Source organism: Garra rufa, chromosome 23 (assembly GCF_049309525.1).
Source record: "Garra rufa chromosome 23, GarRuf1.0, whole genome shotgun sequence".
NCBI classification, from domain to species: Eukaryota; Metazoa; Chordata; class Actinopteri; order Cypriniformes; family Cyprinidae; genus Garra; species Garra rufa.
This window is the reverse complement of record NC_133383.1, coordinates 21,970,096-21,985,767: the sequence shown is the minus strand read 5'-3', so window position 1 is coordinate 21,985,767 and position 15,672 is coordinate 21,970,096. Positions and strand designations below refer to the sequence as shown.

Here is a 15,672-nt window from a genome sequence, read left to right as displayed (position 1 = left end):
TCCTATAAACAACGATGATGTCAGGATGGAAACGAAGAACTCAAACACCAAGAGACACCAAACACCTCGACACACAGGTATTGAGACTCATTTCATTAGAACAACAACTAACACACATTTGAGTTATATGAGTAATTAACATTTATTTTCATATCTGTCACATTCAGGAAGTGATGGCATGAAGATAAAAAGGACCAAGGCAGCTGTGGTGTGTTTGGTGCTGCTGTGTATTCTTCTGTTCACTGAAGTCATAATGTTGTGTGTACACATCCATACAAAAAACACAAACTATACAGAGGACCAGCTACTAACCATTGATACCAACCTAACAAAAGAGAGAGACCAGCTACTAACCAATAATACCAACCTCAAAGAAGAAAAAGACAAGCTAACCAATGATACCAACCTCGCAGAAGAGAGAGACAAGCTAAACAACGATACCAACCTCACAGAAGAGACAGACCGGCTACTAACCAGTGATACCAAACTCTCAGAAGAGAAATATCAGCTACTAACCAATGATACCAACCTCACAGAAGAGAAAGACAAGCTAAACAACGATACCAACCTCACAGAAGAGACAGACCGGCTACTAACCAATGATACCAAACTCTCAAAAGAGAAAGATCGGCTACTAACCAATGATACCAACCTCAAAGAAGAGAAAGACAAGCTACTAACCAATGGTACCAACCTCGCAGAAGAGAGAGATTGGCTACTGACCAATTATACCAAACTCTCAGAAGAGAAAGACAAGCTAACCAATGATACCAACCTCGCAGAAGAGAGAGACTGGCTACTGACCAATTATACCAAACTCTCAGAAGAGAAAGACAAGCTAACCAATGATACCAACCTCGCAGAAGAGACAGACCGGCTACTAACCAATGATACCAAACTCTCAGAAGAGAAAGATCAGCTACTAACCAATGATACCAACCTCACAGAAGAGAAAGACAAGCTAAACAATGATACCAACCTCACAGAAGAGACAGACCGGCTACTAACCAATGATACCAAACTCTCAAAAGAGAAAGATCGGCTACTAACCAATGATACCAACCTCAAAGAAGAGAAAGACAAGCTACTAACCAATGGTACCAACCTCGCAGAAGAGAGAGACTGGCTACTGACCAATTATACCAAACTCTCAGAAGAGAAAGACAAGCTAACCAATGATACCAACCTCGCAGAAGAGAGAGACTGGCTACTGACCAATTATACCAAACTCTCAGAAGAGAAAGACAAGCTAACCAATGATACCAACCTCGCAGAAGAGACAGACCGGCTACTAACCAATGATACCAAACTCTCAGAAGAGAAAGATCAGCTACTAACCAATGATACCAACCTCACAGAAGAGAAAGACAAGCTAAACAATGATACCAACCTCACAGAAGAGTCAGACCGGCTACTAACCAATGATACCAAACTCTCAAAAGAGAAAGATCGGCTACTAACCAAGATCACCAACCTCACCGAAGAAAACTACCAGCTATTAACCAAAAATTCCAACCTTACTAAAGAGAGAGACCAGCTACTAACCAAGAACATGCAACTGACAAAAGAAAAAGATAGATTAATAGCAAACAGCCATGACCTAACTAAACAAAGAGACCAGTTAAATCATGAGAAAAAAGAACTGCTGAACATGGGTAATCACGAACTACATTACAACTAATAAGACCAATTTGTATTATTGTTATTAAGATACATTATAAATGATTTAGGTTCAACCAGTTTAAAATTAATTTTGAAAATCTGTGTAATAGTTGAACTGGTTGTGTTTACAGATGAATGGATTTACTACCGATCCCATTTTTACTACATTTCCTCTCAAAAGAAGAACTGGTATGACAGCAGAAGATACTGCACGGACCGACGAGCAGATCTGATCATCATAAACAACAGAGACGAACATGTGAGTAAAACTCATGTTTTTCAAATGCTTTTAAACTGCTATTTATTGCATTATCTTAGTATGATGTGTGTTAAGTTGATGGTGTTTTGTATTTGTGTGCATGGCACTATGCATACCTATTAGTATTTACCTCAGAATGTGAAAAAGTTACTTGTGATGAGCTTTGATTCATCATGTGGCTTTCTCATCACCACCTGCATATTTGCCACTGTATTATAAGGTACAAAACTCATTTTATTAAACAAGTTGGTGTTTCAAAATGGCTGCATAAATGTGTTATTGTTTCATTCTTTCAGAACTTTTTTAAAAAGATGTCTTGTGGTGCTCATGTTTGGATTGGTCTGACTGACAGACATTCGGAGGGCAGATGGAAATGGGTCGATGGCAGCAACCTTGGGTGAGAAATCACTGAATTTAACTGATTATTATCAGTTAAAAATAGTCATTATGATATCACACAGAAAGCAGCACTGAACATCTAATGCTGATTTGTAGTTTCAGGTCGTGGGGGGTTACAGAGCCCAATAGTATTGGAGGCAATGAAGATTGTGCTGTAACTCATAAATTTGGATGGGCTGATTTTCCATGTCATCGTGCTTATCAATGGATCTGTGAGAGGAACAGTTTAAAATAAATCATTACATGAATTTCAGATTTATGTCACAACCTACACTTTTTTACTTCCATTTTGTTACATGAAGGTTACATTAAACTGACTGTTCTTCCATTATTTACCACAAATTATTTGCTTTTTTAGCATTTTTGTGTATGTGAACCCTTTCCAACAATGCCATCTTTTCACACCAAGGACAATTGAGGGACTCATATGCAACTATTACAGAAGGTTTAAACACTCACTGATGCTTCAGAAGGAAATACGATGCATTAGAGCCAGGGGGTGAAAACTTTTTGCATTTGAAGATCAGGTTAAACTTTTTTTGTATTCTGGGAAACATACAAGTATCTTCTGTAGCTTCTGAAAGGCAGTTCTAAATGAAAAAAAAAAAAAAGATGATATTTAGGCAAAATAAGAAAAACGTACACGTCTTCATTCTTTTCAAAAGTTTTCACCCCCGGCTTTTAATTAATCAGTTTTCCTCTTGGAGCATCAATGAACGTTTGAACCTTCTGTAATAGTTGCATATGGGTCTCTCATGTGATCTTTAGTGTGAAAAGATGGATCTGAAAATCATACAGTCATTGTTGGAAAGGGTTCAAATACATAAAAATGCTGAAAAACCAAAGACTTTGTGGGAGCTAAAAGATTTTTACTAAAGAACAGTGGACAAACATAGGACTCAATAATCAGATCATTCAGCACAGTAACAACACAGTTTTAAGAATCAAGTGTACATGTATGTAAACTTTTGAACAGGGTCATTTTTATAAATTCAACTATTATTTTCTCTTGTGGACTATATGTAAACATCTTTTATGTGAAATATCTTATTCAGGTCAGTACTAAATAAAAAATAACATACATTTTGTATGATCCCTCTTATTTTGGTAAAATAATGAACATTTTGCAGATTCTGCAAGGTGTATGTAAACTTTTGACTTCAACTGTATGTAATCAAACCTTCTGAATCACTACTGTATGCAAACGCCATTTATTTATTTATTTAGTTTACACTAATTATGAATGTCCCTCAGTTCCTCAATTCTCCCCAGTTCCCCAATTTTCCCCAAAGTTCAAAAGTTTGTGTACTTGTTTATCAATGAGGGAATAAAATCCTCATATAAATGTGAATGATGACTGAGCTGACAGAGAGCAATATGTTGAGATTTTTTCAGATGAACTGAATGTTGACTACTGAGAAGGGTGTTAATGAACTTCCATCTGTTGTGCATTACGCAAAATGGCTGTCATGACAATATAAAAACAGACAACTTCTTGCAAATGTTCGTTTCAAGTGAAAAAAAAAATAATTAAAATCGAAAACTGCTGAGCATACATAAAGGAACAGTTCGCCAAAAAACAACATTTCTGTCATCGTTTTATCACCCTTGACGGATCTGGATCTTGAATCTTCTCATTTTTGGGTGAGCTGTTCCTTAAAGCTAAAATATACTCTCATCTCTGAATTCCTTTAGCTAAGAAGGTCTTTTATAGAGGCAAGTGTTCAGACGAGACTGTCAGGGACAGTTGGAGACTACTAAATGATATTTCGAAGGTCATTAGAATGAAGAACATGAAAAAGAAGACGCTTTTGTATGTGACTTGGCCTTTAACCAGCCTATAGACGGCTGGTGTCTCATAGCAACTGCAGGTGATATGATGTTTCTCACATTATAAATCTGTTTTGAGGTATTGACCTTTCAGTTATAGAAACAAAGAAAAACTAAAATGTATCAGAATCAATTTCACGCAACTGTTTACAAAATGGAATAATGCATGTATGCATTAAAAACACACAAGTACCTGAGAACGTTATCTGTTAGAATTCCCATGCTTGTCGAAACAGGAGGATGTGTGTGTGTGTGTGTGTGTGTGTGTGTGTGTGTGTGTGTGTGTGTGTGTGTGTGTGTGTACCTGGTATTCATCACGTTGTGGGGACCAAATGTCCCCACAAGAATAGTAATACCAGTAGATTTTGACCTTGTGGGGACATTTCTTAGGTCACAATGAGGAAACAAGCTTATAAATCATGCACAATGAGTTTTTTTGAGGAAGTAAAAGTGTGCACAATCTCCTGTGAGGGCTAGGTTTAGGTGTAGGGCCATAGAAAATACGGTTTGTACAGTATGAAAACCATTACGCCTATGGAATGTCCCCATAAAACATGTAAACACAACGTGTGTGTGTGTGTGTGTGTGTGTGTGTGTGTGTGTGTGTGTGTGTGTGTGTGTGTGTGTACCTGGTATTCATCACGTTGTGGGGACCAAATGTCCCCACAAAGATAGTAATACCAGTAGATTTTGACCTTGTGGGGACATTTCTCAGGTCCCCATGAGGAAACAGGCTTATAAATCATGCACAATGAGTTTTTTTGAGGAAGTAAAAGTGTGCACAATCTCCTGTGAGGGCTAGGTTTAGGTGTAGGGCGATAGAAAGTACGGTTTGTACAGTATAAAAACCATTACGCCTATGGAATGTCCCTAGAAAACATGTAAACCCAACATGTGTGTGTGTGTGTGTGTGTGTGTGTGTGTGTGTGTGTGTGTGTGTGTGTGTGTGTGTGTGTGTGTGTGTGTGTGTGTGTGTGTGTGATGAATGCATGATGAAAAACATGCTCATAAAAACCATTTGAAACTCATCTGGTCAACTCATTGGGGAAATATGCAGTGGACACACACATTTAATGTCAATAGCCAATCAAGTATAAAGGTAATAGAAGCCAGGCAGTGAGTATTCGGGACCATGTAAATGCACTCTGAGGCCCTCACCTCTCTGCTTTATTGATTTACAACCTTTTCCAGCCCTTCAGCAACCTTTATTGATTTCTCACTTTGTTACAATTATTGGGTATTTGTCCTGTACCTGAGCCGAGAGACATATAGACGAGTGTTCAGGGATATGGTTATTGGGATAAAAAAAAAAAAAAAAAGAGTAAACTTCATTTAAGAATAATACATTTTATTACATAGCTCTCAGCCAACAAAAAATTGTTAGCAAAAAAAAAAAAAAAAAAAAAAAAAAAAAAATTGGAGTCAGAGTTCAACAGTCACATTTTTTTTCAACACCCCAGTGACATTTTTAGAGGCAAAATAAAAATAAATATGATATATATAAACATTTAATTAAATTTAATAATTATTATTTATAAAAACATATTTGTTTTATTTATCTACTTTTTTCCAACAAAGTTTTGTTAACACTTTTACTACATTAAATTAAATTTAATTAATTAAACACACAATAATAATAATTTCATTAAATGACACGGCCAACAAAAATGTGTTAATTAAAAAATCAAAAGTCACACTCATAAAGAGGCAAAATAAAATAAAATAAAATTAATTTTAAACTCAAAAATTATAAATTTTATTATAATAAAATTATTATTATTATTAATATTATTATTTATTTAAAAAAGTATTTATTTATTAAATATAATATAACAATATTAATTTATTAAATATTTTAACTACATTAAATTAAACTTCACATAAGAATACTATTTTCATTACATGACACTCGGCCAACAAAAATTAGTTAATTAAAAATAAATAAATAAATAAATAAAAATAAAATAAATAAAATTAAAAACATTTATCAGGGTTCGACAGTCTTTTTTTAACTACCCTAATGAAGTTTTCAGAGGCTCTGAAAAATAAATAAATATAAAATATATTTTTTTATTAAATTAAATTAAATTAAATTAAATTAAATTAAATTAAATTAAATTAAATTAAATTAAATTAAATTAAATATTTATTTTAAAAGTATTTACTTTTTTATATAATTTTAACATAATTTTGTGATTTTATTAAACATTTTTCTACATTAAATGAAACTTAACACAATAATAATAATTTAATAAAAATTAAAAAATATTTTTTATTTACAAAAAAAAAAAAATCAGGGTTCGACAGTCACATTTTTTCCAACAACCCTGATGAAGTTTTCATATGCTTTGAGGCAAAAATAAAATAAAATAAAATAAAATAAAATAAAATAAAATAAAATAAAATTAAATTAAATTAAATTAAATTAAATTAAATTAAATTAAATTAAATTAAATTAAATTAAATAATTATTTATAAAAAAGTATTTATTTACTTTTTTACAACATATTTTTGTTTTTTATTCAACATTTTCACTACATTAAATTAAATGTCAAACAAGAATAATAATTTCAGAACATGCCATTTGACCAACAAAAATGTATTAATTTAATTTACATAAATAACTATAAAAGTATTATTATTTATTTTAAAAAAGTATTTATTTGTTTATTTATTTACGTTTTGCAACATTTTTATTTTATTAAATATTGTGCTAAATTAAAAAGGTTATTTTTCTCTATTCTCTATTTTTAATCTATTAGATTAGTTTTCAATAAAGTTTTTAGTTAAATTTGAAGCAAACTGGTTCAATTAAATTTATGTTTCAATTTGTGAAAAAAGAATCAATAAAAAAACATTTTTAACCTTTACTACATTTTAAACTTTTTCAATGTAGTAAAAATGTTGAATAAAATACAAAAAAAAAAAATGTTAAGTAAATATTATTTATTATTTATTTATTTATTGCACCTCAGAACCTCTGAAAATGTCACCAGTCGGAATATGAACTACTTGCGTGATCGGGGCGTCTGAAAAAAAATTGTGACTGTCGTGCCCTGACAAGGTCACGGCAATCACCGTGTACAATCCTGCAGCGCTCGGTGTAATCGTCTTAACCTGAAACAATTTCCGACAATAACATGCAACCATAAGCCAACACTATTAGAGATAATGAGACATTTATTCAAATGTGATTGCATGACTCTCCAACCTAATCTGGGTTAAATACAAACACGCATTAAAAGGCCCTGCAGTGGCTTTGTTTGAACGAGATTGTGACTATGGCGACAGAGTGTGTTGGGTTAATTACGGCCGTCGTCCACTATTAGCAATGACGAGGCCACATTCCACCGGTCTGTTCCGATAACTTTCGGCCAGCGGTGTAATGAATTGCAATTCAGAGCGGAGAGGAAGCCGCGTATCAAAAACAATTAGACTCGATCAGACTGACTCATAATCGCCCTAATTATCTGGATTCGCATCCTGATTAAATACGTATCTGCTATGATAAGATGCCACACTGTATTTATTTGAGACGAACTGCGGAGCACGGTTTAAGACAGATGGCGGATGGCGAGATAAAGAGACAAATGAAGAAATATCGGGAGGATACAATAACCCCGAAACACCGGGGCAGTTTTTCAGGTCCCTCGTTGACAATTACTGACAACTAAATCACAGCCTGACAACAGGAAATCCTCTTACCAGATCATTCTGTGTAACACCTCATGATTTGAGACGGCCCGGTCACTTTGTGTCATTCAGCGACTGTCAAGTTCAGACCAAGCAGCCACGGAAATTGCTAGGGAAGAAAAAACGGGATATGCTGCTCAAAGAGGAGAAACCTGATTCCATCAGAGAGAGGAGAGATAAATGGATTCTATGTTAAGACTGTCGAGAGAAAGCGAGAGACAGCACAGGTGTGAGACAGACAGAGCGAGAGAAACAGGAAACGCCTCTCAACTCTGTGATTTAACGGTCCGGAGAGCCGTGCCCGGCGGCAGACGGGAAAACAGTTGGCATGCCTCTCATTACGGTGTCATGCTAGTGTCCCTCTCTCTCTCTTTGCCACCTGTCCAGCATACCTAATGCCATCCTGGCATTCTGCCACCGCCATTGGCTGACATCATCAAAGCGAGCGAAGGTGGGGCGTCACCCCAGACTGGCAGCGAAGAGATGGGAAGTTGTCTAGTGCCATATGTTTTTGCCCTTCCAAACCACAGGTCATTACTGCCACTTCTTTTTTTTTTAATTATTTAAGTTTAATTAACCCGTCTATGTGGTCGCTCTTATGGGCCAAGAGCTTGATCCTGACAGAAGCCGAGGGTCTTTAGAAGTGCTAAGCGTTTGTGAGATCACAGAAAAGCAGTCTGTAATCACATCGTCTCCACAGAATGCTCAACACAGTGTCTGACAAAACTGTTGGACAGCATCAAACCCCAACAGCTTGACATGGAGACAGTACCTTCTACACAATGAGCCATTGATGAATGGTTCTTTATAGTGAACAGAAACAAACAAACATGACTAGTGAAGTCTGTTTCCCAAGTTTATGACCTTACTGAGTGATTCTTTTTGGTGAATCAAAAACTTATAAGAAGTATGATTCCCATTTGAATGACTCTCATGAGCCTGTGCTTTTAGTGAATCAAACAATGGTCAATGAAGTCTGATTCCTGAGCTAATGATTCTTACAAATTTATCTTTTTTAGTCAATCATAAATATTTAGAGCAACATGTAAAGTCTAAAGATTCTTAAGCTAAAGACTCTATTGAGCATTTTCTTTTTAGTGAATCATATACATACAAGAGTGAATGACTCTTGTGAATGTGTTTTTTTTAGAATGAATCAAAACCATACAGGAAAGAGGATTTCTGAGTGAATGACTCATGAGTGGTTCTTCATCATGAATCAAAAATGTGGCTGATTGGCAGTTGAATGATTCTTATGAGTGGTTGTTTTGGTCAATCGAAAAACGGAGATTGACCAGTGAAGTCTGATTCCTCAGCTAATGATTTTTACAAATGGCTCTTTTATAGTGAATCACTACACATTTATGAGCATTTTCTTTTTAGTGAATCAAAAACATACAAGAAGTCTGATTCCCAGAATGACTTTTATAAATGTGTTGTTTATAATGAATCAAACATACAGCGGAAGTCTGATTCCCGAGTGAATGACTCTTTAGAGTGGTTCTTTTTAGTGAATCATAAACATACAAGAAGTCTAATTACAAAGTGAATGATTCTTATGATTGTGAATGACTCTTATGAGTGGTTCTTAATAATTAATCAAAAACATAGCGAAAGTCTGTTTCCTGAATGAACGACTCTTATGAGTGGTTCTTTTTAGTGAATTATAAACATACAAGGAGTCTGATTACAAAGTGAAAGATTCTTATGAACGTGAATGACTCTTATGAGTGGTTCTTAATAATTAATCAAAAACATAGCGAAAGTCTGTTTCCTGAATGAATGACTCTTATGAGTGGTTCTTTTTAGTGAATTATAAACATACAAGGAGTCTGATTACAAAGTGAATGATTCTTATGAACGTGAATGACTCTTATGAGTGGTTCTTAATAATTAATCAAAAACATAGCGAAAGTCTGTTTCCTGAATGAATGACTCTTATGAGTGGTTCTTTTTAGTGAATTATAAACATACAAGGAGTCTGATTACAAAGTGAATGATTCTTATGAACGTGAATGACTCTTATGAGTGGTTCTTAATAACGAATCAAAAACATAGCGAAAGTCTGAATCCTGGGTGAATGAATCTTATGAATGTGTTCTTTATGATGAATCAAAACCAAACAAAGTTGGATTTCCGTGTAAATGACTCTCAGTGATCATTTATAATAAACCAAAAACATAAAAGAAGTCTGATTCCAAGGTGAATTACTCTAATGATTGGTTGCTTTTAGTAAATAAAATAAAAAAATAAAATAAAAAACAGGCCTTGACTTGTGAAGTACAGAGCTAACGATTCTTACAAATGTCTCTTTTCAGTGAATCATAAATATTCAGGTCAACCAGTGAAGTCTGATTCTCAAGCTTTTTAATGATTTAAAAACATACAAGAATTCTGATTCTCAAGCAAATGACTCTTACGAGATGGTTCTTTTTAGTGAATCAAAAAAAAAAAAGCTGTTTCCTCAGCAAACGTCTTACAAACGGTTAGTGAATCAGAAACTAACAGTGTGGCTTCTTTAGTGCATGAAAAACGAAGTTTGACAAGTGATGTCAAATTGTTGAACAAAACTTGTATGAATGGTTCATTTGAGTGAATCTTTTTGAGAACTGCTAATGATAGACATTAGCTTGAGAGCTGGACTTCACTGGTATTGATTCAAAAACAACCAGTGTAGCCTGATTCCCAAACAAAGGATTGTTTTTATCTCCATCCCTAAATATAATACATTGAAAAATCCAGATTCCGTCAGGAAAAGACAAGATTTGGATAGTGAACAGCAGGAGTTCTGTAACCTAACACTACCACAACCTTTTAATAACCTTCCCGCAATCAATATGCACATTACAACTCCTGTATAATTCAATACGCATATAATTCAATCCGCTCCTTGTGCTAAAAAGCCTCCTTGGCTATATTAGGAATGATATGAAACCATATCACACATTTCAGTTCTTCAATTTCAACCCTCTGTGGACACGAACATCCAAGCGTCCATGTAATTAGAAACTTCTTTGTTTGAACTTTCTGCCATGACCTTTTGATGGCCCTGTAAACAAATGAACAGAATTCCCTCCTCTCCACTATTCCCTAGCAGCAAGGCCTCATGGGTAATGTAGTCCATACTTGTAATACTGAAGAGCCTGTCTTCTCAGGTGTACGTTTTTTTTTTTTTTTTTTTTTCATTCTCTACAATATTCTGCAAGGCGACAGTGTCCTAAATGCAATTACTGTACACAGCAGAGCGGAGCAGAGAGTGTCCGCGGGGATCGCCGGTAAACAGGATGCAGTCAGGGGTGTAGGAGTTCTGCTGCTACCTAATTTAATTGGCGCGGCTACTCTGCTAGCCCCAGGTGACCGCTATGTGGAATCATTGTAAAGAATACGTTTAAAATCACCCCAGGCTATACTGATGCACCTTTTTTCCCTTTAAGATCCCTCCGTGCTGACGTTTTTTTTTTTTTTTATTACTTTCCCATTGTCCCAGGGTGGAACTGTCGTCGTCATGATGAGTTTATGAGGAAGATATTAAGAGCATAAACAGTGATGGTACCGCAGAGATGAAAAATAAAGAAGAAAAATGGATTGAGGGGAAGAGAAATAGCGTGTCAGAGAAAGAGAGGATGGTAACTAAAGCCTGTTTAGTAGCCGGATGATGCACAAGAAAAAAATATTGGTTAAAAGGTTTCTTTACTTATTCAGCTTCAAAATACAGGATGGGTTACAAGTAAAATGTTTTCACCAGTTTCAACTTAAAAACTTAAGTTCAGCAGCTGCCTTAAAATTTTAAGTTAAATCAGCTTAAAACTACAAGTCATTTTAACTTATTACACTAAAAATTTGTTGATTTAACTTGGGTTAAAATGACTAAAGTTGATTTAACTTAAAATTTTAAGGCAGCTGCTAAACTTTAGTTTTTAAGTTGAAACTGGTGAAAACTTTTTACAGTGTACGCAATATTTTTAATGGCTATAGAGCTTGTAGCATCACTGGATTCATGATGAAAATAATCTCTCGATTTGTTTCGATACATTTGTATTAGAAAATAGAAGCACTCACCCTGATGATTAAGGATAAATCTAAGGCTGTGGGGAATATGCATATTGTTTATGCTCTTGTTTATAAAGATTTAATTATGTATACTCAATGCATGGGAACTTACAAGGACATATCACAGCTGTTATTATGAATGATTCTAGTTTGAGTATTGCTGACGTTGCTTTGTTGCAGTCTGGTTTTGTGTGATTTGTGTTTCCCTTCAGCAAAACTTGTTCCCTGTTGAATTCAAGCTATTTCTTGCCATACAAATGCAAATATCTTCAAAAAACAGCTATGTACAAGATGTATTTTAGGTAGAATTAAGTGTGTGCAATTTCTGTTTCAGTAGTCAAAGTTTCTTTCTAAACAAAACTTTTGAGTATAAATAGCTATAGATACTATTCCCAGTAAGTGCTAATAGCAATGGATTCTATTTACACATGCAGGAAGTCGTCTGATTCCCGAGTGAAAAACTTATAAATCTATACTTTATAATGAATCAAAAACATACAGCAAGTTGGATTTCTAAGTGAATGACTCTTATGACTGGCTCTTTTTAGTGAATCATAAACATACAAGAAGTTTGATTCCCAGGTGAATGACTCTTATGAACGTGTTCTTTATAATGAATCAAAACCACACAGGAAGTCAGATTTCTGAGTGAATGACTCTAATGAGTGGTTCTTTATAATGAAGTTCCAAACATAGGTTCGGGAGGAGCCTAATCATTTAGTCCTGTCAATCATAAATTCGAGCCTATAGGCAGCCTCAATTCTTCCGGCATCCCTCCACTTCCCCTTCTCCTCCTCTATTTCTGCTATTCTTTCTCTGCGCTCAAGCCGAGCTTCGAGTTCGAGCCTCCATTAAGGACAGCAAGCCAAGTTTGTTTACCATTATCCATATGGACTGGATGGGCAGGCAAACTCGTGAAATTAATCAAAAACATACCGGAAGTTGAATTCGAGTAAAAGACTCTTATGAGTGTCTCTTTTAAGTGAATCATAAACATACAAGCAGTTTAGTTCCCAAGCGAATGACTCTTATGAATGTGTTCTTTATACTGAATGAAAACCATACAGGAAGTCAGATTTCTGAGTGAAAGACTCTTATGAGTAGCTCTTTTTAGTGAGTCATAAACATTCAAGAAGTCTGATTTGCAAGTAAATGACTCTTATGAGTGGTTCTTTTTAGTGAGTCATAAACATACTGGAAGTCAGACTTCCAAGTAAATGACTCTTATGAGTGGCTCTTTTTATAATATAAACATACTGGAAGACTGGAAGATTTCTGAGTGAATGACTCTTATGAGTGGCTCTGTTTAGTGAATCATAAACATACAATAAGTCTGATTCCCGAGTGAATGACTCTTATAAGTAGCTCTTTTTGGTAAGTCATAAACATACAAGAAGTCTGATTCCTGAGTAAACGACTCTTATGAACGTGTTCTTTATAATGAATCAAAACCATACACCAAGTCAGATTTCCAAGTGAATGACCCTTATGAGTTCTTTATAATGAATCAAAAACATACCGTAAGTCAGATTTCTGAGTGAATGACTCTCATGAGTGGTTCTTTATAATGAATTATAAACATATAAGAAGTCTGAATTCCGAGTGAATGACTCTTATGAACGTGTTCTTTATAATGAACCAAAATGAGTGAATGACTCTCATTAGTTTTTTTTTTTTTTTTTTAATTAATTAAGACTCAAAAACATACCGGAAATCAGATTTATAAATGAATGACTCTTATGAGTGTCTCTTTTTAGTAAATCATAAAAGAAGTCTAATTCACCTAATGACTATTAAGAACATGCTCTTTAAAATTAATCAAAACCATTCTGAGTGAATGACTCTTATGAGTGTTTTTTTTTCTTCTTTAGAATAAATCAAAAACATCCAGGAAGTCGGATTTCTGAACAAGTAACTCTAATGAGTGGCTCTGTTTAGTAAATCATAAACATTTAAGAAGTTTGATTCCAAAGCGAATGCCTCTTAAAATTATGTTCTTTATAATGAATGAAAACTATACAGGAAGTCAGATTTCCGAGTGAATGACCTATATGAGTGGTTCTTTATAATGAATCAAAAACATACCAGAAGTCGGATTTCTGAGTGAATGACTCTTATGAGTGTCTCTTTTTAGTGAATCATAAACAACAAGTTTGATTCTCAAGTAAATGACTCCATTGAGTGGTTGTTTTAATTGAATTAAAAAAAAAAAAAAAAACTCAGAGCTTGACCAGTGAAGTCTAATTCTTGAGCTAATAACTCTTACAAATGGTTCTTTTGAGTGAAAAATTAATATTTAGCACAGCCACTGAACTTTGATTCTCAAGCAATCTTATGAGATGGTTATTTAGTGAATCAAAAACAAAGAACAGTCTGATTCCTAAGCAAATGACTTTTGAACTGGTTCTTTGTAGTGTATGAAAAACAAAGTTTGACAAGTGAAGTCTGATTGCTGAAATAAATCAATCTATGAATGGTTCATTGGAATGAATGCAAGATATTTGATTGGGAAGTGGACTTCACTGGTAAAACTGATTCAAAAACAACCAGTGTACCCTGATGCATTATAAAGATGCTATTTACACTAAGTGCAAATAGCAATGGATTCTATTTACCCTAAGTGAAAATAGAAGTATTTTCTTAGTAATATGCTATTTACACTAAGTGCAAGCAGAAATATGTTCTATTTACACCAAGTAAAAACTGTAATATTAGATTCTATTTATACTAATTAGTGCAAGTGGCAGATATTTGCACCTCAGTATTGTAACACATCATAAAACAGTATGCAGTAATAATGTTTTGAGTGTAAATTATCATTTTTCATCACTGTAAAAAAATTGTTTCAAAAAGTTGTTTCAATTTAAAATAATTTGTTACCCCGCTCACTTAATTTTTTTTTTTATTTCAGTTAACTTGAAATGTTAAGTTACTTAATGTTAATTTAAGTGACAACTGGAATATTTCAGTTGACTAAACTAAAAAATTTAAGTCAGCAGGGTAACAAATTATTTTGAGTTGAAACAACTATTTTTAGAGTGCCTAACCCTACCCAATAAACCCCTAATTTTTCACCTTCAATTATTTCCTTCATTTCATTGAAAATAAATGTCTTTCCAATCTGATATGTGATGTGAAAAGGGAGAAGAATGTGCATTGATAGCATATATCAAACATTTACATTTTTATAGACATTTACACACACAAAAATAACCTTTGCATGTTTTGCTACACAATTTCTGAGACCCTACTTATTCATCATTAGCGACCAACACAAGTTCTACAACAACAGCTCTGAAACATTTGATCAATTCTAGATGGCATCTAAACACAAGAGCTGCTTGCTCGTCATCCAAACAGAAGAACAAACTAAAAATGTAGATTTCAGTTAGATGAAAGTGCAAATTATCAAATGTTAACATAAAAGCTAAAACCAATCAGCATTGCCAAATGTGACCTCTGGGACAATTCCATCCTCCAAACCACTATCTCACTTCCTTCCCCAGAGCCTCAACCACCAAGTCATGTACTTCAATTACTAAATGCTTCAGTTGATCAAACAAGACTCATTCTGTCAAATATTACTTTCACTCTCAAAACAGGAAAACTGATTTTAAAAATAACACAAGCTCATATGTACATTAATCTCCCTGAACACCCTGGAAATAATCATCCCGTATTCTGAGCGGGCTCATTAACTGATTCTCTGATACGTCTAAACAGAATGCCGGATGATCCGTTCACACAGTCGCAAGCTTGCAGAAGCCCACACTCATCAC

The 15,672-nt window shown here is 34.4% G+C and overlaps 3 protein-coding genes across 4 annotated transcripts in view; 2 read left to right on the top strand and 1 right to left on the bottom strand.

Moving 5' to 3' along the window:
* The window catches only part of cadm2a (cell adhesion molecule 2a), a 508,011-nt gene that overhangs the window by 296,763 nt on the left and 195,576 nt on the right, over positions 1-15,672 (bottom strand). The window lies entirely within an intron of this gene.
* LOC141299707 (uncharacterized) lies at positions 203-1,802 on the top strand. Its single transcript, XM_073830090.1, has one exon. It carries the CDS (start codon positions 254-256, stop codon positions 1,679-1,681), a length of 1,428 nt encoding a protein of 475 aa, XP_073686191.1. The 5' UTR covers positions 203-253; the 3' UTR covers positions 1,682-1,802.
* On the top strand, positions 1,700-4,564 carry LOC141299772 (C-type lectin domain family 10 member A-like; the record flags this gene model as incomplete). Its single annotated transcript, XM_073830150.1, has 3 exons — positions 1,700-1,921; positions 2,089-2,318; positions 2,417-4,564. Coding segments are annotated over 3 exons (591 nt in total), but the record flags the coding sequence as incomplete, so codon positions are not given.

Bases quoted from the DNA above. Each gene is read 5' to 3' on its own strand.
- LOC141299707 (XM_073830090.1), top strand. From the start codon at position 254: ATGTTGTGTGTACACATCCATACAAAAAACACAAACTATACAGAGGAC.